The following is a 26,936-nucleotide window of genomic DNA, read 5'->3' as shown; positions in this document are numbered from 1 at the left end:
ATTAGCATGTAGCGTTATTCCGGGCGGCTGCCGACCGACAGGTTTGTTAACGTCATGGGCGACGATTACGGCGGTGGGGCGGACGACTTTGAGTCGGATGAGGACATACTTGACGAGGTCCCGGAAGAGGAACTTGAAGCGAAACCGGGTGGGTACATAACGTTTCGCGTGTTATTTTTTATAAGTGAACGAAGTGAGAGGAGGGTTCAACAGCCCCAAAATGCCTTTCACTTATCGTGACTCTGTGATTATCGTCGTTCACGTAACACTAACAGATCCATTGCGCGAATCACACCCGACTGTCTACTCAAGGTGAGACGAAAATATCAGCCGATGTAAGGCCCAACTAACTTCAACTTACAATCCCAGCTTGGATGTATCAAGTGCCTTGCATTGAAGACAATATCTTCCTTGTATAACAGTATAACGTAATGTTCTTTTCTCCACGAATGATTCGCCAACGGTGATTCGGAAACATTGATTTCATTAATCGACGGTGGCTAGGCATAAATAGTACGTGCCCCGACCACCTTAATGTAGTAAGTTTAATCTGCCGCTCTAAACATCCATATTCGTTACTATAGGGGAACCTGCAGGTTTTCCCTTGGATACTATTCCGTTGCATTCTCGCTGCAAACAGCTGAATATTGTTATAATACGGCGTATCGGTGCTCAGTTGTTCGAAGAATCCTAAAGTCTTCGAGTAGGAGAATCTAAGTCCCAAAAAGAAAATCGTTGCGATTGCAGTAGCCCTGTACATAGCCCTTTCGCTTCGGTGGAATCCGTCCATGACGGCACAAATGGCGCACTTTGTTTAGCACTCCTCATGCCTTGATCACCCGTGCATTGACTTCATTTGTGGTATAATCACGGCTTATGCAGCTGCTGCGATACGCTAACAGATCGGCAAACTTCATTCTAAAGTTTCAGAGAAGAACGGATGGACGGGGAATCTTGGAGCAAACTTTTCTCTTGGAAGGTGCGAAGCATGTGTGTAAAAATTGGACCACATCTAATATCGTCCTCATAATCCAAGTCCATTGATCTGTTTCCAGATTTGATTTCTATACCCAAGTTTATGGTCACTTGCTACGTGCGTTTTACGATAACGCCAGTGAAAAAAATGAACAGTACAGGGACAGGGAACAACTTTTATGAACTGCACTAGTTGTCAGTAGACTTTTTAGCAGTTCATTGTAATATGTAATAATAGGTCAGCTGAAATACCCTTCCGATACCTAGCTGTGATGCCACCCAAAGGGAAAAACCTTTCGGCTGTAACACCCGTCTGGTGCTTAGCTGCCATGCTAACCGAAGGAAGCATAAGGGCCGAGGTACTGCCAGGTTACCCAAGCATAGACAGGGGAAGTTATTCAGAGGTCGGGTTTGAACCACGGACCTTCCGGCTAGTGAATTCACCCTCTAACCACTGAGCCATCTCGCCCCCAGTGGCTATTATTCGAAGTGTTCGGCCCACCGGTCGACGTGTTCCTCTTTATCCAAGTTGCTCACTCCATTCTGATCCTAGAGCGCTTCGCTCACAGGAGATTTCCGGGAAAGGGTCGGACGGATCAACTGAAATAATCTTCGGGCATTACCGGTTTTCTGGACCTCTTCCATTTCCTTGGATTTCCGTCCTCATCAGACTTCACTGTTGGCTCGCAAGCCCACTTTCACTTGACGTCTGATAATTTATCGCTTCAGGTTATGTTCGGGACCGGCTGGGATATTTCCCCGGGCCTCAAGCAGTGCCGCTGTTCGGTCTGATATTCAGTGCTTAAGTGAGCCTGATAGCGTCTCGCCACAGGCGAAATTCCCAGCAGTAAAAATCGTCCAGCTGTAGCACCCTTCGGTGCTAACTGCCATGCCACCAGAAGGAAACACGAGGGCTGGGATACTGCCAGGTTTCCCAAGCCAAGACGGGAGCTCAGGAGGCGGAGGTCATATTCGAACCACGAGCCTTCCGGTCAGTAAACTCGCGTTCTAACCACAGCAATCTCGCCCCCAGCACTGTGCGAAGGGGTGGGATCTCGTACCAGTATGTGTTCACCTCTGTCGTTGGAGTATTTGGAAGAGATTCTAGAAAACGATTCTGGTAAGGTTGTCTAACATCCGGATCCGCTAGTCTCCCAGTTGCCAGGCGATTCCCCTCGCCTTACGTGGCTCTGGAAAACCAAGGGACTAGCCAGTGCGTGGTCAAAGTTCGCAGACGTGTTCCAAAACGAACGGTAGTCATTAATCCGCGCTATCGGTAACTGACACCAATGTAATCGATTTGAATTTATGGTCGTCACGCCGTTGGAACACACCATGTAGCCAGACGGCTTAGTCTATTTCGGAATAAAATCAGTCTGCGAGCAACACAGCTGAAGCAATCGTTCATTATTGTCCGTATTTACCGAGTCCAATCCGTGCCGACCTCCTAATTAAGTCTCAGGTGCGCTAAGCCTACCCACTTCTTCGGCAGCCATAACGACATCTGAGCTTTTAGCTCGCTGCAACAAGGCATTCAGAGCGTCATAGAACTTGTCTTTGATTGTGTCAGAGATGCAGCCAGTTGGGTTGTAAGCAGACGGCAGAGAGATGTCGATCAACCGTCCACTTGAGACCCCTTCACAGACGTTTCCAGACGAACCTCACAGAGGCGGCTATCAACGGATATCCTTCCGCCCTGTTACTTGAGATGATACTAACCCCTGCACATCTTGCCGCTGCAGTTTTTGGATCGCCAGAAGTGAGTAGAGAGTGATGGGGCGGTTAGCTCAATCACTGTGATTGCGTCTTGAATTCTTATTTCTGAGACAGCATACATCAATGCCAAGTGAGCCCAGTGTACGGGCAAGAGCAGCTTGTTGTCCTGGTTACTTCAGTGTGCGAACATTGAAGGCGGCCAGATAGACTGGGTTTCAAGGCTTAAAGATTGATTTTGAGTTGCCTGAGGATTTCGGCGCCTGATGATGTTTAGATGTTGCTTGAAAAAAACCGATGCAGGAAGAACATCAGTTCCAAGTGGTGGGTTTACAAGTAAAGAGTTGTTAGTGGGGTTGCGAGAGGAAAAAGAAAAAAATGTGAAAGAGAAAGAAGAGAGGCATTAGTAGTAGTCTGTTTTCGCTTACCCGTCCTGCTGTATGCGGCGAGTTAGACGACCCGGCTGATGGCACCACGCGACTCCCGATGTGGTATGGGTTTATTTCAAGACATAGGTATCATGGCTGTGCGTGGGCTAGGATACTGCCGGGGGGCCCAAACCTAGTCGGGAGGACAATTGGGGTCTTCAACCAAAGCTGTTGACTCAAAAGCCTGACCGCAAGGCAGCGGTGTCTGGCTGGAAATGCAAGCGCATTACCATTTTTATCACACGTTCGAACTCCTAGCATGGAGGACCAGGAGACTCGTCCTACCTTTAATTATTGACCATCCTGGTATGAGAGGCTCTACGAGTGTCCCATGGATACCCTAGTATGATTCAGTGGGTTATCACGGTAAGGTCCAGTCTCTTCTTGACGGACTTGCATTTACACAAACTGGTGAACAGTTGGATTTGGCGCCAATAGATGGATTTCATGTGGTCGAATTTCGGCCATTTGTGTAAGATACTACGATCATTTGAAGACTACATAGAACGCAACTGCGTCAGACTCAACCATACTTCCCTCTATTCTTTTGTGATTGCGTGACTGATTTTAGCTGATTATAGATGGCAATGAAAAGTCAATATGAAATGTTTGCATCTACCTGTTAGCTGAATGGTTCAGGCTTACCACTATCCTGCAGCTCTTGGAAGTGAAACCTCTGTCATTGGCCAGGGTAGTCTGAATCAGCTCGTTGGCATCTGAATATGACGTTACGAATTCCGTCTATGATTAATATTATCGTCATAGTGGTGTTGCAACTAATACTGAGAAAAGACCTTACACGTCTGAAGTGCACTTGTAAACGTTGTCTGTACGTGAACTTATTTTCTAGTGAACCATGGTACACGCTTGTTAATCCCGTTGGTTTGTTCGGAACTCCTTGATGTGCTTTCAACATCTCTTCTCGCAGATGCGGTAACATATGTATCCGCCGATGATCCTTCTCGAGTGGCTTCCGGTGCAGTCATCACTGGACCAGTGGAGAAAAGCAAACGGATAACTACACCCTACTTGACAAAATACGAACGTGCACGAGTGCTGGGTGCACGTGCTCTCCAGCTGTCTATGTCCGCTCCCGTCATGGTAGAACTCGATGGTGAACGTGATCCCCTAAAAATCGCTGAAAAGGAACTGCGTGCGAATAAAATTCCCATAATTATCCGCAGGTACCTCCCAGACGGAAGTTTTGAGGATTGGAGTCTAGACGAGCTGATTTTAACAGAGTGATGTTTTCTACAAGAACTGCATTTTCCCTCGAAATCAACATGTAACTTATTTTTTCAACGTTGCCAACCATTCTAGTTGCACTACCTTTTTGACACTTTCTGAATCCCGTTTGAACGGTTAATCAAATTGCCATTCACACGTTTTCCTACGTTTTCTGTTTCTCACCGGTCAATATCTAGTCAAAATTATTCTGGATCATTTCTGTAGTGTCTTTGTGGCAGCACAATAATCTAAAAAGAACTGAACTGATTGCTTAACATGTTGGCGAAGTTCGAACACTCCAGACAAACTCAGTTGTAATTAGCACCCTCTTCTTAGTCACTTAGGGAACGACTGCAACTTGCCCCCTCGTGGTGGTGGATACTATTCAGTTGATATCGTAAGTTCGAAAAATCTCCATTGAGAATATGACTAGCACGACACTTCTCTGATCGCATCGTACCGCGATCATGGCCTCATTTATGCTGGAATGCAGTAAACTTGATCGTGCGCGCAATATATGACTGCGTCGTGACGGACTCCGGACAAGCTGCTCTAGATTTCGTTTATGACTCATACAGAGCAGGCACCAAGGTTATCGGCATTTCACTGTGAGGTTCGCGGGGAAGTTCGAGAGAGGGAGGCGAATAACACAGCCTCCCCAATCATGGCATATATGACCATGATTGGTGAATCTGAGTGACTGAACCCAAATATGGCAATTGATAGAAGAATTCCATGGCGCTACGAAAAGCTGCAGTGGAACAAGGAGGTATAAATTTTGCGAGAGGATACCATTAACCGTTAATAACAATAGTGTCAAGCGAGCCATAGGGAGACTTACGAAGCAGAAGTGTAAGTGCCCTTCTTGAAGAATACACAAAGTTTTTGTCAGATGGGGAACAGCTGAAAGGCTTGCTTGCTTTTTCAAGACTGAATAAGGCTCTCCTGTTTGGTTAAGCATCAAGAACTAGGCTATATTTTGCAGATACGGAAGATAAGGTTGGCCTTCACGATGGTGCCAGTGGATTGTTTATTCAGATTCAATGTATTGCTGAACTAGTCATCGTTCGCGTGGGTGTTTCCATTTTATGATACAGTAAAAGTGCCCTTATACAATTCTGCAAATGGGACACCAGTAGGGGGTGTTCCTGTAATGTTAGTCAATCCATCCACACCTTTTCACCCCTGCTTGGAATCATCAGGGTGTCTGCCATGAGTCTTCATGGATATTTGAACCTACGATCTCCCGGCTATTAGTTTGACATTCAGTCTTGAATGGCTGGTCGACAGCGGGGTCAACTTGCATTTGGAAAATGATACCAATAACATTGTCACAGTTCGTAATCTGGCGTTGACTGGCGGTCTAAATGACAACTCTGATGGAGTACCCATGCGATTTATAAAATCCTTGTTCAGATTACTTGAAGTTTGTAGTTAGCGAGCTGATTTCATCCTGCAACTCAGCTAAAAAATAAGGGGATTTTAAGAAGCGGCTTTTGATTGAGTGGCACTGTCCTCGTAATTTACCAACTAATAGATGTCCAATTTTGTTCGATTTGTATCAGTGATCGGGTGCGAACATGCGAGGGTAATCCTCATGTTAGTTGGGGTGATGAGAGAGCATTGAATGATAACTGAGCGATTGTAATCTGAGACGGGCTACCGTTTGCTTCCGGAATCCCTTTCGAACGGCGAATTTCTGACAGCGAGTTATTCATGGGAAATTCTTGCCCAACCTATGGAGAACGTCTCATAGTAATGAAGACCTTCCGAGCATATTCTTGCGAATTTGTATGAAACACGCACTTGGTGGCCTTCAAAGTAAAAAGTTGGGATGTGCGGGTGCCATTAGGAAGACGGTGTGCCCAATAAATGATTTTTTCATGTAGGATAGAGCTCAAATCACATAAACTTGAGTTCTACAGGGTAAATGAGACAGCGAGGTGAAACTTTGCGCGGAAAAAGTTTCACTGGGAACAGGGAAGAATTGGTGCTGAGTGGAGCAGAGTGTTGGCCCGTGGCTTTAAAAACCGGAAAACCGAGTGTCAAGGGTGCAGTGTTCTTGTTTCCAAGATGGATCTTGTGAGTGCCCTATCGGACACTCAAGATAGTGGATCATCCATTCCCGTCCTAAAAGTGTCACTTCCCCTAAGTTGTCGCTAGGTCTGCAATGTGACCAAACTTGTGCGCGTGCCTTTCTTAGGTCACTGAGGCTAAAGTTCACCCCTGTCCTAAACAGTAACCCTAAGAAGGTGCTGTTGAGTTTATGGGTCCTTGTTACTTGCCTCAATTCGGAAGCAAATGCAAATCAGGAACGAAAACAATCGTAATGGAGATGGTGCGTTTTACATATGGCCTGCTGCCTAATAACAACCTTCAAAATATGGTCCGCCTGCCTTATTAGGTGGACTAATGAAGTATTCAAGGCCGGTGCAGATGATCATGCTGGAACGCATATTTTCCCGAATTGGTTCAACTACAGCGTGCACAATGTTCTGGGCACTTGCGTGAACCTAGCACTCAACTGACATAACTGTCTCTTACCATCAACGTATACAGGATGGTCCTGTAAAGCGGTAAAGCAGCTAAATAGCTGATGACACCTGATGTTGATTACCCTGGTTTACATGCAATCTCTTTCGTGAGACAAAAATTAGAGACTTCCGGTCTTGCCACGAACAGTTGTTTATGGCCGCGGCTATCAATGACTTAACTGAAGATAGCCCACCCCCACACAGGAGATAGAGTAACTCAAGCTTCATCGGCGCCGTTTGTTGGTTGAGGATGGAAGGGTGGGTTTGGCACCACTGACAGCAAAAACGTTTTCGCAATTGGCGTAAACCAGCTCCTAAACGTATGCTCAAGTAGAACATAAGGTTGACGGAAACTCGGGGACTGCCTATTTGATGAGCCCCATGAGAGGCGAAACCGTTCAGGATTAAGTGACTCGAGTCGAGTCGGTGGGCTGTTGGATGAATTCAGTACCCTCTCCAGACTCTATGCACAGACCAATGTGTAGCAATGGGAAGCCTTGAAGGTTGACATTCCGTTACACCACGCGGAGAGGTAGGACGCTGGTTAATATGACTCAAGGGAGCTAGAAACGTGCGAGACACTTAGACCCGTAGGCTCCGCGCTAACACGGATCGATTCTCCGCGTATGTGGTTGTCCATGAATTTCAGATATTTTTAGGAGAGTTGTGTTGCTCTATGCCGTAAGACTTTCAGCGTGCGTCATTCAATAATCTATTGAAAATAAATTAAAATAAATAAAAGTAAGTTTTTCACTGAGGATTTCATCCTGAAAGTTTTCATGCACTGTACAGATGTACACCCCTGTTGAGAATAATCAGCAGTGGGGTAGGAATCCACGACTTCCAGGTTAGTGAATGATCATCATACCGTCTGGCCGCTAGTGAGTGGCTAGTAGTTTGGTCGATTTGCAATTGAGTGTGGTGCCATTTACCTTCGATCACGTGATTCGTCTCCCACTGTCACGTGTTGACTGGCTGTTTGAGTAACGATCTCGCAGATGGAACACCCATGGGACTGGTGGGGTATTTTTCTTCTCAAGCACATTAGCTCCGGATTCTTTGGGGCCAGGTTGATTGATGAAGGAGATTACCATCAGCAACTTTCGATCAAATGTTGAAGAGACTTTGGGCGCGCGCGCCCATCTTTTTATGTGACAGTGATAGAAAATCGAATGGACTTCCTCAGGTTTATGCGTCGTACACAGTGTGCTGCGCTTACTGCCTTAGCCAGTTCCGCCTAGTTTAGGTGGAATACTGCGCGAAAACATTAAATTACTGAAAGAGGAATTCTATCAAAAATAACCAAATTGGTGGACATGAAAGAAAAGACCATGTGAACTCGCGAACATAACACCACAATCCGTCATCTTTCAAATGTTCACCAAAATTAGAAGGTTGGGGTTAACTGCACGTTAAGTGGAAGGAACTGTTTGCTGCGTTTATTGAGTAAAGCAGTGAGTGAAACTGTAGTAGAACTAGGGGCGGAGCCTTTGTTAGAATCCTTTTTCCAAATTCCACCAGAAATATTTGAACAAACAGCTCTTTTAGAAATGATGATCAGATAGGCCTCACAGAGGCAGAGTGGTGAGAATGCTTAGTCTCCGAACTAGTCTACTCTGTGCTGTAATTTGGCACAGGAAATTGCCATCCCGTATGAAGTTTAGTATTAGCTTCGGGTAGAGTTCACTCAGGAGTAGAAATTATGTCCCGGAATCTGTTCACTATTAGCGGTATTCTGCTCTATTTGGCAACATCACATCTGTGATGTTTACTGTAGAATACGGAGTAATCAAGAGGAATACTGAATTGGTAGACTAAACCGTCTCGAAAAATTCTATGGGTTACGAGGTTTGGCACTAGTCTTCGGCTGGGCGACGCCTCTAGGAGGATTTCGTTGAGCCGTTCAGACAGTACCTTGTACAGAACGCACGACAGTTCGATCCGTCCAGCTTGTTTTCGTGTTTCAAGCATTCGTCATCATCGTTATTGACAGCGTGGCATCAGTATTCAAAACCGATGCTTCGCCGCCGTTCAGCTGTGATTTATTTGAAAAGCTTATTGTGAAGGAAAGAATAAAGATGGAGGGGGAAGGACATAGTTCTAGCTTATTACAGTCATTGCGCGGCGCCTACTTCTCCAGACACTCATTCAGGCTATCTGGATAGAAACTGACAAGAGTGCCAGTGACATCGGTTAGCAGCCTTATCTCGCAGCGTCTCCAACCAGTGGGGATCACGCGGTCTCGGTCCTCGAAGGCGAGTTGCACCAACAGCACCCAGACGTTTCGTAATTTTCTCCCTACCCCTCTGCCGGGAAAAGGGTTGGTCACCTCTCTGCTTCCGCCACTATAAATTCGGCACGGGAAACAGCACTGTCTTTGTCAAACGATGGTTAGGAATAAGCAACACATGTCCCAATCAGCGCAGCTTCTGGTGCTGGATACATTCTTCAATAGAAGTATCCGTTGCACAGCCGAAAACTTGCTTTCTAAATGACTCGTTACGGATTCGCCGACACCAACCCACACGAGCTATGGTTGGGTTAAGGTAAACAGAAGGAAGTGGGACTCCCTGCCGGACGTCAAGATTCGGAGATCTTCCCTTAAACACGCTAATAGTTCTTAAATAGGACGAATGTATTATATTTACAGTACACTCACCGCGAGGTCCAGTTTGAAAATCAGCGTCATTACGTGTGATGTTTTCTTACCGAAGACAATCCAAGATTAATACTAACTAACTACGGATCTACCATGATCCTTCAGTACTGTGGATGACAGACAGTAGGCACTAAGAGTCTGATGGTGACTGTTTGAATATATCCGAAATCAACGGAGTTCCGAACTTGCTCTCCGGAGTTCTGATGTAGACCAAGAATCCGGCTGAATAGGCGTATGAGACCGTGAGATCTGTGGTTGAGCTCCCGGCCCCATACTTCGGGCGTTTTCTATTGGAGATGACCAGGCCCTTATGATCCTCAATGATTTTACCCACAGTTGACTTTCAGAAACATGCTAACGAATTAACGGGAATAAGTGTCGGTCACTTCCGCAATTTTCCTCTCCGCTTCGTCACCCTTTACCGTCCACCAGGTTTTTCGGTCCACATGTATTTTGTTCTGTCCTGGAAAGAGCACGACTAAGATTCACGTAATCCGATTGTCCGATATTCAGTGTCTGAATAAGGCTGTTGGCACCTAACCACAGCCAAAAATTTCGACGCTATACACAGATTTGACTGACTTTTGCGAGGAAGGAGTACACGTACCAGTGTGACAGGTTTATGAAAATCCGGTTTGATAAGCTTGGTCTCCATTGTTTTCACTACCCCGAGAAGCAACGAAAAAAACACTGCTTCACTGCACAATCATAATCCAATCAGTATTCGCAAGAGAGAGGAAGTAAGTTACTGATTTACGTCACCAGCCACAACTGATTGATTATGTGGTCGATCTGCTTTCGTGGCTGCATGCAATCAAATTGCCCAGCTCAGCGAACAAGGCCAACGATCACTATTCAGTAGGTGAAAAAATCTCAGTTACGCCATGTAGTGAATTTCGTCTCGTGGCTCGTGAACAGTTGAAAAGTCTCAGAGTCTGGGACGCTCGCTGTCGTAACTCATGCCGCGGTCGTGAGTATGTATGTATGCAAACTCATTTGATTAGGTCTGAGCTTGAGTTTCGGTCCGTATGATCCCATCCACCAAGTTACCCAAATACCCCTCATTATTTTTCCGTTGCCATTATTTCGCCCGCGCTACCAACTTCAAGGGCGGCAAGAGACACCCAGCTGCCGGACACTGGAACCGATCAAAGCTGAGGCTTATTGAATTAAATGAATCTATATAACGCCGTTTGAAAACGCAACAAAAGTGATTGAAACTAAAAGTTAACTTTCATCCCGCCCAAAGGATCTGAACGGATTAGCATATCAAGATTTCGGTCACAGTGCGCTTTACAGGGTCTGTGCTTTGGTAACCTTCCAGTATCACTTAGTCCGTCGAACATAAAAATGGTCTGGAAAATCACGTGCGCGTCAAATCGGCTGGCAAACAAGATCGAATTTAGCTTAGAATCACCTTCAATATGGGAATAAATCAAGGCTAAACGATTGGCTGAGGGCACGTCCGCCAAAGACCAACGGTGCGTGACCACTATGTTTCTGCTCACGCAGTTTTAGATAAAAAAACAGTGACTAAGGAAGAACAAGTATACTGTTACGCTCTGAAAATGTTCGTTTGTTTGCTTTGGGTTTGGTTGACGCTTTTTCCAACAGCAATCAAATGGAAGTTTCCCAGACTCTTACGCGGTAACTTTTCAACTTGTCTGATGACCACAGTTTGTACTTGGTCGTTTGCTTGTTCGCTAAGCTGGGCAATTTGGTTGCAAACGTTTCATCAGCAATCGAGGTGACATAATCAGTGCGTAGTTGTACGTAGCGGTGGGTTAGTGGTTGCGTGTGCCCAGCTCAGCGAACAAGCCAATGACCATCTACGCTACCTGAGCTACCGACACTCTCCTCTATAGAAAACAGTTTGTACTGTTAACAACATACCCTTAATGGCAGGGGTCCGCCCAGAGTGTTCTGTGCTCTGGATTTGATTTTTGCGTTGGTACAAAAACTTTCATTCAACTACTTCATGGTTCGATTTTTTTATATGGAATGGTCGGTAACCATAGTTAAAGTCGTTTCTGTGTTGATTAGAAATGTTCCCACTGGGTTAGGTTCACATCACCGCTTGGAATAGGCCATTGAAGGGAAGGATTTCTTATTTAGCCCACGTCAAGGACGCAAGTACTGGACTGGGATTTCACTGTTAGATTTCATCTCCCGCCCAAAACAACTAAGACCTCGTCTTGACGCAAGGAGGCAAAATTAGGATTCTTTTTTGTACCAGCCCCGCCCCAGTAACTGATCAAGCGCATGATCAGACCCCAAAATTCTCAGCCGTACCAATCAGTTCGAGACTAAAAGATGTCTCAAGGACACAACATGGTGGTTCGTCGGTTTTCCTCATTCGTTAACCCAGCATAACAGCTTTTCTCACGTATAAAGAACACAGGCAAAATGACCAACTCATCGTCGGTTCTCACATACCTAATTTAGTACAATTTTGCATAATAAAGATAAACTTCGGAGCAGAGGCATAAACAGTTAAGTAAAATGTTGTTCATTATGTTACTGAATTGAGTTGTTGGCTGGAAAGTTCGCAGAAACCACTTACAGTATGCAGGCGGAGAGTCACGACTGCCTTCCTCTCACCAAAATACTCGACTGAATCTATTAGTTACTTCATTGCCCACGTGGATTTGGAATAGAATAGTCATTGGCTTTACGTAGAGGACCCAACTTACTGTACTCGCAGGTCCAGTAGACCCTAGGAGGACAATACAAGCCGTATAGCAAGCTTTTTGTACTAAAGTAATAAGGATCCATTTGCATTTGGGTGTTCATTATTCACTGGCATTCGGGAGGGTAAGAAAGAATTCCGATTTCTTGGTATTAGGTTATCTTGCACACACACTAGCTAAGATAGATAATCATTCAGCTGTAACACCCTTTCGGTGCCTAGCTGTCATGCCACCCAAAGAAAGCACGAGGGCTCGGATACTGCCAGGTTTCCCCAACCTAGCGCACCAACACAAAATGGTAAGTCCCAAGTGAGAAATAAGTCTGACGGAAACTAGGGGACTGCGCCTACATGATGAGCCCCAAGGACGAAACCGGTCGTGGGTTGTCGAAGAGTTTTCAGCAACCTTACGAGTAGTGCATTACAGGGTAACTAAGACCTGATGTTTTTTCACCCAGTTAAACGTTGACAAGGACCAGCCGTTTCATCCTTCCTGGGAATCATCAGTAGTGCGAACCACCCGCAACTCAAAGTTTCGAACCCGCGACCTTCTGACCATTGATTGAACACTTAGACATTTGGTTACGAGCGGCGGATCAGCAGTGTGATGAGCTCTCACAGGACATGGCGCCACTCAAGAAACGGTGCTAAATCACCTAGTCAATGTAATCCCAGTCGAAGAGAGGTCGCCAATGTCGATTATGAAATGAAGTATTTGAAATGATGATCACTGATTGGATCTGGGTTAACGACATGGGAGCTTTACGTTTCGACTCGAAAAAACAAGGTCCCTCATTTTCGGTTTTTTTTCAGGGGCCTAGTGCTGTGTAAGTAATAACGTTTCTCCATAACCTTCGCTCAGATGGTGGTGTTTTCTCGTCAGAAATCAGTCGGAAAATATCGCGGTTTTATCAGAAGCAAAATAAAGGTACATATTAATAAAAAGTAGTTGAAATTACACTGTACAGGTAGAATCTGTATTCATAGACTGTCGTTTAAGAAAGCGAGTGGTCCCGAAAGGCAAGACAAGTGATAGCTTGTTGGTGTCCTTTGTATTCAATGGGGACTTCACCAGTCTCCAAGTTCCATAGGCGGGCGACGCCGTCCGAAGTAGCGGTGATAAGGAAGCGCGAATCTGCAGAAAAAGCACAGTCCCAAACCCAATACAGTCCAGACGATGTCACTTTATGACGTGATACGGTGCTGAAATCGGCGGTTTTGAGTACATTGAAATGTCCGTCGGCTCCACAGGTGACAACAAGTGTACTGTCCGGGGAAAACAGCACTTTTAGAGCATAGGTAGAGTGAACTTTACATCGACGCTGAAATAGAAGTAAACGGGATTTGAAAAATGAAAGTGATTGTACAGGATGAGCTGAAAAAATACTAGAAGCCGGCGATTTATTGCTTCGCTTTTAAGTAAAAGTTTATGGCAATCAATCTGGTGAAACAGAGCGATGATTTACTCAGAAGTGTCTACTTGAAAGAACTCACAATATCAAAGGAACAGGACTTTTTGAGAAGATACGATCATAATCACACAAACAGACTGATTTTCCGCTAAACGCAGTCTAGGGATACGAAAGTAATGAGGTACGAGGGAAGTTAGGGCCATTCAGCTTAAAGGAGTTACAGCAGTATACAAGGAGAGACCACGAGCTATTTAGCTTGAGTTAGAGCACAGGCCTTCATAAGGAAGACGGACCAACATCTAGTGATTGTCCCGTTCTTGATGCAGCTCATTTGTACCAATCATTACCAAGAATACAAGATCCTGAAGTCACGAGGAATAGTCCTTCACAAAACTTTGTTCGGATCGATTACTGTACTATTGTCTTTGATGTTGCTAAGTTCCGCAGTAGCTTCCACCTCTCAGCCAAATTTTGCCTAAATACGCGACAAGCCAGCAACACGAGGTTGACAAACTGACGAAAAAGAACGTCGATGGCGCTGACGCCTGAAGGATAAGTATCCTCAAGGGGAGGATCATCATCATTGACATCAACGTCAGATGAGAACACTGGTGCTTCACCACCGTGCAGGCATGTCAACTACTCTTCCGACAGGCACTGCACCAAAAACATTGATCAAACGAACCCTTTCAGAAGCGCACAGAGAGGAACCGGACGTGATATTCAAAAGCATTTCAATGGGATACCAACCGGTTGCGGGAAGAACTTGTCTAGTGAATGGAAGAAGACAGATGCTTGGACGATGGCAACGTAACCTCCCGCCTGTTGTAGACATCGTGAAGATATCACGTGGTGTACGACCGCGGTCCATCAACTGCTGTTCTGCTGCTAGCAATAAGATGGAAGAAGTGTTGAGGAAAACCTTGTTCCAACAGACTGAATCCTCCTGATCACCTCTATTGGTGTGAGTTGAAGAGACGATTAAATAAAGCAAGCGTCGATCACCAGACGTTATAACAAAAGATTAATTTTCTCTGTCCCTCGCCAAATACCTTTTAGGGGTATTGAATGGACTCGTCCGGTGTTGCAAGAAATGGCGGCTAATCGATGTCAGTGGCGTTCGTGCTGTCAATTTCTTTCCAGATTGTCTGATTGAGCGGTTGGAGGTGTAGGCACCTCAGTATGCTTGACATAGGCCAGCACTAGGTCCCCTCCCTCACCGACTCTTTTTCTCTTCTCTTCACTGTAGGGCTTTTAATACGATTATATACATATATATATAACTAAACGAACTTTATGGTTGTACGGCAGTGAAGCATCAGTGCCAACATTGATGTTCGGTGTGGCATATTTGATTTCGGCTCTGGCCAACACAATTGCAAGTAGAGGAAGACAGACGAAAGATGCGATTCGTGTTGTTTTGTAGGTCACGTAGATATCGTAAATCATGCCATCAAGCATAAAGAACGCCTCGACCGATGGGCTGAATACTTTGAACAGTTGTCATGACCACCAGCTGGCATCCATCTAGAGCCCACAGGTGACGTAGAACCCTGGACGGTGGACGAAAAACCGCCTTCGGCCTTGGAGGTTTACGACTGCATATGTTCTCTTAAGCGCCACCGAGCCCATGGTCCGGATAACCTCCCAACCGCATTGTTCAAAGAGGGGGCTGAAGTCCTCAGTCAATGCTTGTCTGATCTGTTTGCTTGCATTTGGGAGAAAGAATCTGTCCCAGACAACAGTGGAGAGTCAGTGATAGTGCCCATTTTAAAAAAGAGGGCACGCAGTGAGTGTGGCAACCACAGGGGGGTCAACGTGACCGCAGTCGTAACGAGACTGTTGGCGTCTCTGGTGCTTCGTTGCCTTACGGTGGCTCGTGAAACATTGACTCGAGAGTGGCGAGCGGGATTACGGCCTGGTAGGGGTCGTGTTGACCGAATCTTCACACTCCGTCAGGTGCTAGAACAACGCCATACCCACAATCCTAGTGTTCCTGGATTTTCAAGGCGCATTGGACTCGGTCGACCGGTCTGTTCTGCTGGATACGGTTGCCCACTATGGGATACCTCAAAAGTTTGTGAACATAATAAGCTCCCTGTATTCCCGCACTTTCGGACGTGTGGGAGTATACGACGAGCTCTCCAAAGGCTTTTGTACACAAAGTGGCATCCGTCAGGGGTACCTCTTTCTCCATTCCTCATTAACTTGATGATCAATGAAACCATGAGACGAACGATGGAAGGTCCCCAAAACCTCGGTTTTCAGATAGTCTGTGACGAAAACCTTGTCGATCTGGAATATGCAAACGACATCGTTCTCATCTTCGAATAAGAGGAGAAGGCGCAAGTGTTTTTGGATGAACTGACCAGACATCCTTTGGTATGCACTTTGCACCCACAAAGTATAAGGTCATGCTCCTGGACATGCAGCGACTGAACACGCCACTTACAATCCAGGGAGAGGCACTGAAAGTTGTGGAACGTTTTGCGTATCTTGGAAGTTGTAATAGTTGTGATTGTAGTGCGACAGATGAGGTCAATGCACGAACCTGCAAGGCTCGGGTCGCGTTTGCTAATTTGAAATACCTATGGCGTGGTGTATCCCTGAGTCTCAAGGGACGTGTGTATCAAGTTACAGTGCGGGATGTTTTGTAGTATGGCTGAGACTTGGCTTGTTCGAGCAGCGGAACTGAGACGTCTTCAGGTGTTCGACAATCGCTGTCTCAGAACCATAGCTCGTGTGGGTTGGTGTCGGTGAATCCGTAACGAGGCAGTTAGAAAGCGTGTTTTCGGTTGTGTAACGGGTACTTCCATTGAAGAATGTGTCCAGCACCAGAAGCTGCGTTGGTTGGGACATGTGCTGCGTATGCCGAACCATCGTTTGCCGAAGAGAGTGCTGTTTTCCATGCGCAATTCAGAGTGGCGGAAACAGACAGGTGGCCAACGCTTGACTTGGCAGAGGCGTATGGAGATTACGATAGCTTTGGGTGCTGTCGGTGCTAATCGCCTTCCAGGATAGGGACCGCGTGATCCTCACAGCGCCTAGTTGGGGACGCTGCAAGATATGGCTACCAACCGATGTCAGTGGGATCTTGTGTTCGGTTCCTATCCGGATTGTCTGAATGAGTGTTTGGAGGTGTAAGTACCTCGGAATGATTGTAGGTAGTGTCTATTCACCGTCCACCTTTATTCTTTTATTCACAACAAGGCTTTCAAATAAATCATAGTTGTACGGCAGCGAAACATCGATGCTGAACACTGATAGCATGTTGTCGATGATGAATTGTCATACCGAAAAAGTTACTTTACCCCGGAGCAAGCTCATATGGGAGATCTGTGTCGGTTCCCATTTCAGTGGGTTCTAAATCCCTTTAGAGACAACCCCTGCGAGGAAACGCCAAACCTAAAGTCAAATCAGGTAAATAGCGTGTGTTTAGTCATGTTCAACCTTGAAGGCGGTGATTTGTGTACATCACGAAACAGTTCGACTGACTGAATAAACGCAACATGTGATAGGTCTTAAGCAGCAGATGAGGGCGACTGAAAAGGGCACCCGCAACTGAGCCGGTTTTGCCGGGTTGAGTCGTAATTTGAAGGCAATGGTCCTGTTTGTACCAATTTGTGTTCTACCGGGGTCAGGTTAACATACAGAAGTTATTAGACTGACCTCCATGCTAACTGGATATCCTATTCGACTGTCAATCCAGGTCTCAAGGTCCTTTGGTTTTAGTGTTCTAAAGATGTTGGGCTAGCTTTTAACCGTGTACTGATCAGCCTGTAAGGAGTAGGACGTTCCACAGTGGTGATACCTGGCACAAACCCGTGTACTTTTAAAGAAAAGCATGACAAAATCGTCGGGAAAATCTTCAACGTCAAAATCTTTAGAACGGTGTTAACTGAGTAACCTCACAAGTCCACCTTCCAGGCCTATGGATCATAACGAGGAAACCAAGCATGTTGCCATTGAAAATTAGGCGATTTACAACAATGCGGTGGCAATCAATCTAATCCAGTGTTTAAATTCTAAAATTCAAACAAGGCCGATAAGACGCACAGGAAGCAAATATCTCTGAAAACAATGGTGGCACTGATATACACCTATGTTTCCTTGATTATTCAGAATACTGACCCCCTTATAAAACAAAAGAAGACTGGTTGATCATGCTGATGTTCCTCCTAAAGAGGAATCAGTTTTGCTGTGACTGTGTATCAAAGATTTCAATTGTGAGTTTCGAAGAGACACAAATGATATAGTATTTTATCTTCCCTCACAGTCGATTTTTCCGAAATAAATGGCGAACCATTCTTATTCAGGAGTAAATCGCAATAAAGCAAAGCAGTGTTGTAAGACCTTAAATCTTACCTTTTCGATAGGTTGCCATGTGGAATTTCCTGTCAATGACCAGACAAGTAATTGGCCACCGGAATTCACCGCAGCAAGGGAGGTCATATCAGGGTTGACCGAAAGACTATGAATCGGTCCGTTTTGTGGATCGGGACGAAGAATGTTGGATTCATTGTTACGTAGATCCCATATTATGATTTCACCTTTGCTTGTGCCCATGACAATTTCATGTTGATTCCGATGAAGTAACATAGAGTTAATGCTCGAGGTAGTCTAAAGGTGACAAGATGAGAGTGAAGATGGTCAGGATAAGTTTAGAAGAACCATGCACTCGGAACAGCGCCCGTCTAGCTATGGTGGTAAAAGGAGCAGTGATTGCAGTTGAGTTTTATTTAAGAGGTTCACAGTGGCGCTTAGGTTACTTGAGTCCAACGTCCTGAACTGGAACCTTATAAAGGTATGATACGATGAGGCGCTAGCATGCTTGAATATATGTCCAGTGAGTACCACTACACAATCTCTTGTTAGGTAGAAAATAAAAACGGTTTATTTGTTAAATACAGCAGAGTGGGACAAACAGACAAACCTGCGGGTCCGACAACGGTGCAATCTATTGCCTGAAACCTTGAAAGCAATGTGACGTAGACCACTATGGCTTCAATTGGACGTTAAGCATCACACAAGGCGGGGGCTCCATCAGGAGGAAAACGATACCCTAGAACGCAGATAATTTAAGCCCACCTTCAGAAGTTATTTCACCAAGATGATGTATAAAATCCATCAATCTCACCACGTAATAAGAGGGCTCCTTAGTCCGAACAATTAACCCGAAGCCCGGCAGCTAAGATTCCTCATAGTGTACTTTGAGCTGTTGAGTGGTCGTAATTGTGAAAACCAGAGAGAAAACGTCCCACCACGTCAACTGGATCTTCCAATGAAAGGTAGTCGGTCAAGAATCTAGACCACCGAAATGCAAACAGATAGCTAAATGAGTAGTACATTACAAATATACATGTATCGCGATATTTCAAATATCGTAGCGACTGAAACATGAGGCGGCCTGGTGCAGCACATTCAGTTGCCTGAGAACATCATAAAAACGAGAGATTCAGCTGGGTTCCAGGTGAGTCTCTCGAAAGAACCAAATTAGTTTGCAGATGAGTGTATATTCGCTAAGATAGCTAAATGTTCCATAAAGGAAACAATGCAAACGGATAGGTAAATGTTCTGTGAAGAAAACGTTTACCCGATCGGAACTGGGACTTTGGGTTGAACCTGACATCCCGAATAGGAGATAATAAAACGCACTGAAGCCCATTGTGATCGAACTCTTGTCCATCACAAAGCCGAGTTAATAGTACGACGTCGTTAAATACGGTGTTCTATGTCACGAATTCCGATGAACTCTTGAGTTCGATAGATGGAAACAAACAAATATTGAAAAAAAACCTGTGACCATACAAACTGATTGCCAACCGAATTCATGTACAAATTTTTGGGTTGTTGTAGGTGTTGGTAGGACTGTGTCCAGACCAACATTCTTTTATAGCTTAGCGCTGTGACTCGTTTGGATCATTCCGCACTTTGTGGGACCTGCTTGCATGTTTGTAACATTACGTTTATCATCGGTCCTCAAAACGAATGAAGTTAGTGTATTTTCAAATGCATACTGTTTAACTAACAGATAATCGATGAAAGACAACAATTGGCCACGTCATTAGGATCAAATATTATTTAACAGTGATATGATACTGTTTACTAACCGGCGTCACCATTCCTAATGCAGAAAGTAGAACTATGAAGGAGGAATAAGTGTAGACAACCGGAGACAGAAACTGGATCACCAGCAACTGGTAAACGGTTGGTAGAGGCGGAACTAGCGACAAAGCTATCCGTGTATTACACAAAGTAACGAGGCAGCTCAAGTTACTAGAGCCTACATGCCTTGACGACTAATATGACTAATTAATAGGAAAACTAATAGGATTAAGGGAAATATCAAAACATTAAATGTGTAGATTCTATGCTTGAATTCGTTCTATGAACACTTGAACTGCAATCATTCACCTCAACAACACTGAATATCATGGAGATTTACAAAAGCCAAAGGATATCCGCTGAAGTGAGTGAGAACACCGTGAATCACGCCGTAATAATAAACAAACTTTAAAGCCTAACCTATAGTAATAATCATCGTTCAGATCTGGCACTCGCTGGGTTTACAGCTGCCGTGAAACTAGAAAGAAGCACGAGAGCTCAGATAATACCGGGTCAATAAAAACTTGGGACAGAATCAGTCAAAAATCTAGGGTTTGGTTCGAAACAGGGATCTTCCGACCAGTAAGTTCTGTCCTGACCGCTGAGTTGCTTCCAAACCACACCCAAAACCTACCGAATGTAGTTTGGGAACAGTATTGAGTGTTCTCAGCTGTAAACGTGTTTTCTCACTACCTTTGTCTATATCCAGACCACAAACCAAGCAGTGCAACGAGACCGCTGCAGTGAATTAAAAAAAACCAAGACTGAAGGATTGCCTGCCATCGGATTTCGGATTGACTCATTTAAAGGCCAAAAATCCACGTAAAATCTGTAGTTCCCGTTCGGCTTGTTGACCGAGACCACCGGGAATCGTAAATACTGCTAGCCTCACCCATTGTGCCCGCACTTGCTTGTGGACTTCCTCTGTAGATGGAGCAGCAATGACGAAGACCGCCAGGTTCGAACTCCGGAAAACAGGGAAATTTCGTGCTTGACCCACAGGCACACGGGTCTTTCTCACCATGAACAGATCTGCGTTATCCTTGATCGTAGCCTGTATTGCACCGCAAGGTGGAAGACTTCGTTCTTTCACGGCAGCGCTGGGGTAACCTTCAAGGCTGACTGTGCGAAGTTTGCCGTTAGGTCTACACACGATTTCACGTTCCTGAGGAAACCTGCCCCAAAACCATCTGCTTAACCTCTGGACCTGGAAGGAACTTGTGCTGCACTGCTTTATTGCCTACGCGTATTGAATGCAATAACAATCGGCTTTCAATCGACTTCCCTCACTTCTAGTGTGCACGGTTTGTTTCCAGATTCCTTCCCTTTCTGCCTCAATAACATCCCTGTATCAAAACTTGCGTCGCAGCAACAAATGAAGTTCTCTCGGAAAAAGACTAGCAGGCGGAGCCACTATTGACAGGTCGATTGAGGCAACACTCGTTCTTCCAACGGCCACCCATGCCACAGTTTTAGCATCTACCTCTTCCGACGCACGTCTTTAAGGCAGTGAATTCTTCGGTTTGACTGGGCCTTGAGGAAAGCCTTCAGTGCGGCCAACTCAGCCCGGTAAGTCTTCAATTTGGCCACCGTGGTCACATTTTCGTATTCCTCCCAGTACGCTCGAAAAGCCCCGTAATCAAAAGGTTACTCCCACGGAATCTTCATCCAGACCCTGGCCACCGTGCCAACAAGAGAGAGAAATAGGCTACCGAACATAAAGGCAAAAACCACATTAGTAGTTGTTGAGAAAGTCGACATCTTCAAAGGTACCCTCATTTTCTGAAAGTTGATCGAATAGTTAAAACCGCTCAACAATTTTCCCAACCTCCCATCAGATGCACGGACGGCAGCCGCATCAACAGTGTACATCGTTACATGGGTGGAAGTGCGCACATATTCCTTCAATTATTATTTTAAAGGTAACGTGGTTTCCAAGGGCTATCATTTGATGTTGATGCTTGCTGAACGAAACCATGAGTTTTAGTTCTTGACAGGCTGAGTATCGTCAAAACTAGTTGGATTTATATCGACTTATTGCAGTCAGAATATGCGGACATCATGAGCTTTAAATAAATACAATAGGAGAAGCCTGAATGCTATGAGTATGATATTTTGTTAAATATACGACACATTTGAAAGATTGCCTGGACACCCTATTTAGGGCACTGGTGCTTTGCTTGCGAGCAGTATTTTCAGAAGTGCCTATCAAATACATGTCCTGATAATACACCGTCTAGATGTGTCTCTCTTTATGTACTATCAAATTCAGTTTCGCTGATTTTTCTAACAATGTGTCCTGGAGCTACCAAACCACCTAACCAAAACGGTATTTGGTCTTGACATGTGTCTTGGCCATGTATCTTGGCATGTGAATACAATCAGCGTCACCTGACGGGCTTGTATGAATATGTTCATAACTAGCATCTATAAAGTGGGTCCAAATTCCTCGACCTCACCACTGTTGGTGGATAGATATGTAAGCTAGAATGAAGATAAACCACTAACAGTTGAAATGCGACGATCACAACATTTTAAATAAATCTCCATATTAATCGTGATCACCAGAAAATACCGAAATTCGGAAGAGGCGTAGATGCATTTTTTTCCACTTAATTTTCACTTACTCAGAGAGAAGAGGGAGGAGCTACGCTGGTTGTGTCATGTGGAATGCATGGCATCGAATCACACTCCCTAATAAGTACTGCATAGACAACTGAAGAACAGTCGAGGTCGAGGAAAACCGGAACTCCGATATAAAGAAAGAATTCGTATGGGTTTAGGCGAAGCAGAAATCTGGCACTGAATAAAGGCACCTGACGAGAGGTTATCCGTGCAGGTGTGGCGCACTTTCACATGTCTCGATATTTAGACATACCAAGCCCTTGGTGATCGATTGAAAGTGAATGTGTTATGGAACTGCCCAAACTAAAGGTAGATCTTGAAGGGGGAAGCTGAATTGCGGGGCACCATACAGTGCCAGTCTCAAAGCACCGATGGGTAAGTTGAGATGTTTTAAGATGGACCGGAGCGAAGAAAATCTAGAAATGGGATCTCGTGTACCATGGATACTAAAACATACCTAACCACAAGAGAGGTTCAACTATGACGGTATAAAAACAGGTTATTCTACGGGTTCTGGGATAATGCTTAATTGGTTTGGCGAAATGTTACTAGAACAGACTAAACTTATGCTGAACAGCACAATAAACCAAAAGGTTGGGCACTTTCCGAGAAACATGATCTTGAGGCACTGAATTACTGTAGTACCTGGTGCACTCTCGTGATCCACAAATTGCCTCCAGCCCTCCAATCAATTATCTTGGCCACACGATCTTCAGATCCCGCAAACATCCAATTACCCTCGTCATTGAACCCTACTGTGTTCACATTCTTGCTAAACTCGGAGACGACAACTGCAGGCGTCGCATCCCCATGTGTATTGTACACACGAACACGTCCATACCCAGCAGCAGCGAGAAAGTGTCCATCTCGTGAAAACGCCAGCGCATTCACCTGTGAAAGTCAAATACAACTTAAAACGCATGACTAACCTGAGACTCAGGATGCTGAAAGCCCTGAATGTACTTCCCAGTGCTCGGTTGCCACATGCGAATCATGTGTTCGAATCCGCCTGTGGCCAGTGATAAACTGGCATCATAGTCGTTCTTCATTGCTTCCATCCTGAAACAGCAGGACTCATCGTCAAAAAGTTCTGGCGAAATCAGCTAAACGAACCTACAGTTTTGGGACTACCTTCTGCGAGACGATAAACCGCTGTCAACTGACTACAGAAAACGCACCGGGAGTAAGTTGGACTCAGCTGCTACAGTTTCATTCGTCGAAGAATAGGAGGACAGGTAGGGAAGATAGTAATCCAGTCAATTAGCTGGTGTTGAATTCTATTGGTTGCTCGGCTTGGCGGCTGAGAATTTAAACAGCTTTGACGTAAAAACGCCGCTGGTTGTATAACTGTGCAGTGTCCGCTTATCATCACCGCATAGAGTCCCTAAGTCCCTCTCCAGGATGGCGGCAAACTGTCTGTCTTTCGGTCGCATTCATCCAATACATGAATGAATGAATCAGCTCTATAGGGTAAACGGCTCTATGGCAAGCAAAGTACACGACTCGATCAGCGAGCGTGGTTGGCTCATCCATCACCGAAGTGTTTCTTTCTCATAAACCCAACTGGACGCCCCCACCTCTTCACACAGACTCATCCAAAACACAGGGCAGAGAAAAATAGACCGCTAGTTATCCAAGAGTCTGCGGGAAAAGGGGGGATTTACGAAGGTATGCAATGAGCTTGAGTGGACGGTGAAACCACCGTTTATCCCGTCCAATCCGAGCAACTGGCCCAAAGGCGAGCGTACGTCAAATAATGCGTGGACTTGACGGAATGCTCATTAGGAACCTCCAAAGACGGACGGACCGTTGGACAGAACATCTCGTGTCCCAGTTCAGCCAAGGTGCTTCTATTATGGCAACTTCCACTAAGTGCTATGTAAGCCGATTTACGGCCTTAGTTGTCAGAGCGCGAATTTACTGACCTCACCTCTGCCTCTAGACTTCCCCTGTCTAGGTTTGGGCAACCTGGCTGTATTCCAGCCCTCATGCTTTCTTTGGATGGCATGGCAGTTAAGCACCGAAAGAATGCTGCATAAATCTATCAATTGGAAAAATATGCCATTCAGTTGCACCCCCCCATCGAAGTCCCCAGGCAAAGGTGGACCATCTTCGAAATTATTCGAATGTGGTGGCGACACTGCTGATAGAAGTGACCGGCTTGTCTGCCACAATCTAATAATAAAAAATAACAATAACCGTTCAGCTGTAGCACCCTTTGGGTGCCTAACTGGGATGCCACCCGCAGGAAGCACGAGGGCTGGGATATTGCCAGGTTGCCCAAGTGTTAGGCAGGAATCCACGCGGANACCATGAACCTTCAGGTCAGGGAGAGATGGCCCAAGTGGTTAGAGCGCGAATTTACTGACCGGAAGGTCCGTGGTTCGAATCTGACCTCCGCCACTCGACTTCCCGTGTATAGGCTTGGGCAACCTGGCAGTATCCCAGCCGTCGTGCTTCCTTCGGCTAGCATGACAGCTAGGCACCGGAAGGGTGTTACAGCTGAACGCTTTCTAGGTGAGTAAATTCGCACTCTAACCACTTCGGCCACCTCACCCCACAACCTCTTGCCACAATCTGGAATATGGTGAATCCCTAATTTCTGGACGGCAGAAGTTATGACTTATACGCCAATCTGGATACCAATTTGGTTTTGAGGAGAGGCTCACCTGCAACCCAGCTGAATCCCTCGTTCATGATGTTCTACAACTGAATGGGCTGCACACAGGCAGCCTCAGGTTTCAGTTGGCACGATATTCGAGATATCGCAGTATATTTTCATAAAGGAAGCTACTGGCAAGGTTGCTGAAAACTCTTCGACAGCCCACGAGTGATTTCACCGTTCTTAGGGCTCATCAGATAGATGCAGCCCTGAGCTTCCATCAGTCTTATTAATTTTCATTGTTTCCGGTGCGCTACAAAAATCAATAATAATATAGGTTTGGCTCTAGGTGAGTTTTCCATCAAATTAAATTGAAACGCAGATGAATGTATAGGTCGGATTTCCTGCAATTTTGGTTCAAGTAGAACATGAAGCTGACGGAGACTCGGGGAATGCGCTTACCTGATGAGCCCCAAAGAAGGGTGGAACAGTCGTGGACTGTCGAAGAGATTTCAGCAAACTCATGGGTAGCGTATTACGATGAGTTATAGTTCATATCTTCAAAAAAAGGTCATAAAACCAATTGACCAAGTCACCGAGGGATAGTTCTCATATCAATCTTCGAGGATTCCACTATTCCTCGTTCTTCGCAGCCCGACCTGAGCCCATGAACAGAGGTGCCCTGGCTTTCACAGTGGTGGTTCAATTGACAGGAACTTCCAGCTACGACAAATCACGAAGCCACAAAGACCAACTATTATGGTTTTCGTGAATACCAGGGTTGTCTTCAACTCGGCGGGCAGAGGATCCACAAAATGGCCGTTGTTGGGGCAACATCCTGATAGTTCTTATCACTAGATTACAAGTGTGTGCGACACCCCAGTATCTGCTCGAGCGGAAAACACTACACACTCAGTCCGTATTTCACAGCACCCTTTCATGGGAAACAGTCCAGAAGCAACAACAGTTGTTGCGGCAGTGAAGCATCAAGGCCAACACTGATGTTACTGTCATTGATGATGATGATGAACAACAGTTGTGTGTGAATTCCAATGCAACCTCATGTAGAGCTACGGCAGCCCCTGTGGAACAACGCAGTAGCCCACAATCTCCAAACACCGGTCTTCTAACAGCCCCTTCGAATGTCTTTTTATGTGAACGCAATCGGCGGGCATCTTCTCGGTGTTCGGCTCATGAGGCGTTCTGTGAGAAATGCAAAAAACAGGGGAAGCTTCCTGAACGTCTGTATGTCTGGATTTCCTTTTAAGCCGATACTCTAGTTCCTATTTGTTACCTTCCCTCACTGGTGCCACAGCTTTTGGTTGTTTGACAACCGATGTTATTAAACTACCAACGGAGTTCCATTAGAAGTTCCACCACACTGGTAGCTCTGAAAGTAACATACCTTCGTGTGTTGTTTCGTCATAAAGGTAATTTACAAGCGTTGAGCGATGTCGAACATATCAACTGCTAGATAAACAAGGAGCGTGTTATAACACAGCACAATATCCCGGAACGAAAGATTAGAACCTAAAACTCTCAGTAGTATCGTGTAGGTGCGTCCACTTCCTACCAAGTCAAGATAACTCCAAACTCCCTCAGAAGTCAAACGTCCCGTCTGGGGCAACTAAGGAATCTCCCTCCTTGAGAGGAGCGAGCGCCGCCTCAGCCATTCGTCACAACCGTCTGCCAAGTACACACAGATTCCTTCAAGGCCAAAACGACACAATGCTGCCTACGACACATTCCCTCATAAGGAAAGTGCTCGGTTATTGGATAGTACTATATGGAATTATGAGACATTCTACATAAACTTTGTGGGCTTCAAGTTCCCATTATTTCCAGTGACATATACGGAAGGTACCTCGTTGTTGGCTAGTCATAAAATCGCCAAGCCATCATTCCCTTTAGCAGCAGGCCACATGTGCCGTGGTCACGGGGCGTGCGACTCACCCACAAGCCAGCAT

At 45.4% G+C, this 26,936-nt stretch overlaps 5 protein-coding genes across 5 annotated transcripts; 3 read left to right on the top strand and 2 right to left on the bottom strand.

Annotated features, from left to right (window-relative positions):
* T265_06245 (hypothetical protein) lies at positions 1 to 4,580 on the top strand (the record flags this gene model as incomplete). The annotated part of the gene is made up of 2 exons (XM_009171455.1): positions 1 to 148; positions 4,045 to 4,580. 2 exons carry the CDS (start codon positions 55 to 57, stop codon positions 4,359 to 4,361), a joined length of 411 nt encoding a protein of 136 aa, XP_009169719.1.
* T265_06244 (hypothetical protein) lies at positions 3,250 to 12,784 on the bottom strand (the record flags this gene model as incomplete). Its single annotated transcript, XM_009171454.1, is given in 5 exon segments — positions 3,250 to 3,325; positions 8,869 to 8,931; positions 9,010 to 9,248; positions 9,264 to 9,407; positions 12,746 to 12,784. The coding sequence occupies 5 exon segments, from the start codon at positions 12,782 to 12,784 to the stop codon at positions 3,250 to 3,252; spliced, it is 561 nt and encodes a 186-aa protein (XP_009169718.1).
* Positions 9,410 to 14,809, top strand: T265_06243 (hypothetical protein; the record flags this gene model as incomplete). The annotated part of the gene is made up of 3 exons (XM_009171453.1): positions 9,410 to 9,423; positions 12,424 to 12,524; positions 14,697 to 14,809. 3 exons carry the CDS (start codon positions 9,410 to 9,412, stop codon positions 14,807 to 14,809), a joined length of 228 nt encoding a protein of 75 aa, XP_009169717.1.
* T265_06242 (hypothetical protein) lies at positions 13,127 to 26,936 on the bottom strand (the record flags this gene model as incomplete). Its single annotated transcript, XM_009171452.1, has 5 exons — positions 13,127 to 13,547; positions 18,003 to 18,257; positions 23,013 to 23,258; positions 23,297 to 23,426; positions 26,923 to 26,936. The coding sequence occupies 5 exons, from the start codon at positions 26,934 to 26,936 to the stop codon at positions 13,221 to 13,223; spliced, it is 972 nt and encodes a 323-aa protein (XP_009169716.1).
* On the top strand, positions 16,704 to 24,658 carry T265_06241 (hypothetical protein; the record flags this gene model as incomplete). Its single annotated transcript, XM_009171451.1, has 4 exons — positions 16,704 to 16,775; positions 24,106 to 24,246; positions 24,276 to 24,454; positions 24,574 to 24,658. 4 exons carry the CDS (start codon positions 16,704 to 16,706, stop codon positions 24,656 to 24,658), a joined length of 477 nt encoding a protein of 158 aa, XP_009169715.1.

This window comes from Opisthorchis viverrini, assembly GCF_000715545.1.
Source record: "Opisthorchis viverrini unplaced genomic scaffold opera_v5_129, whole genome shotgun sequence".
Classification (NCBI taxonomy): domain Eukaryota; kingdom Metazoa; phylum Platyhelminthes; class Trematoda; order Opisthorchiida; family Opisthorchiidae; genus Opisthorchis; species Opisthorchis viverrini.
Note: the sequence above shows the minus strand (reverse complement) of the source record. Positions and strands in the feature narration are given on the sequence as shown.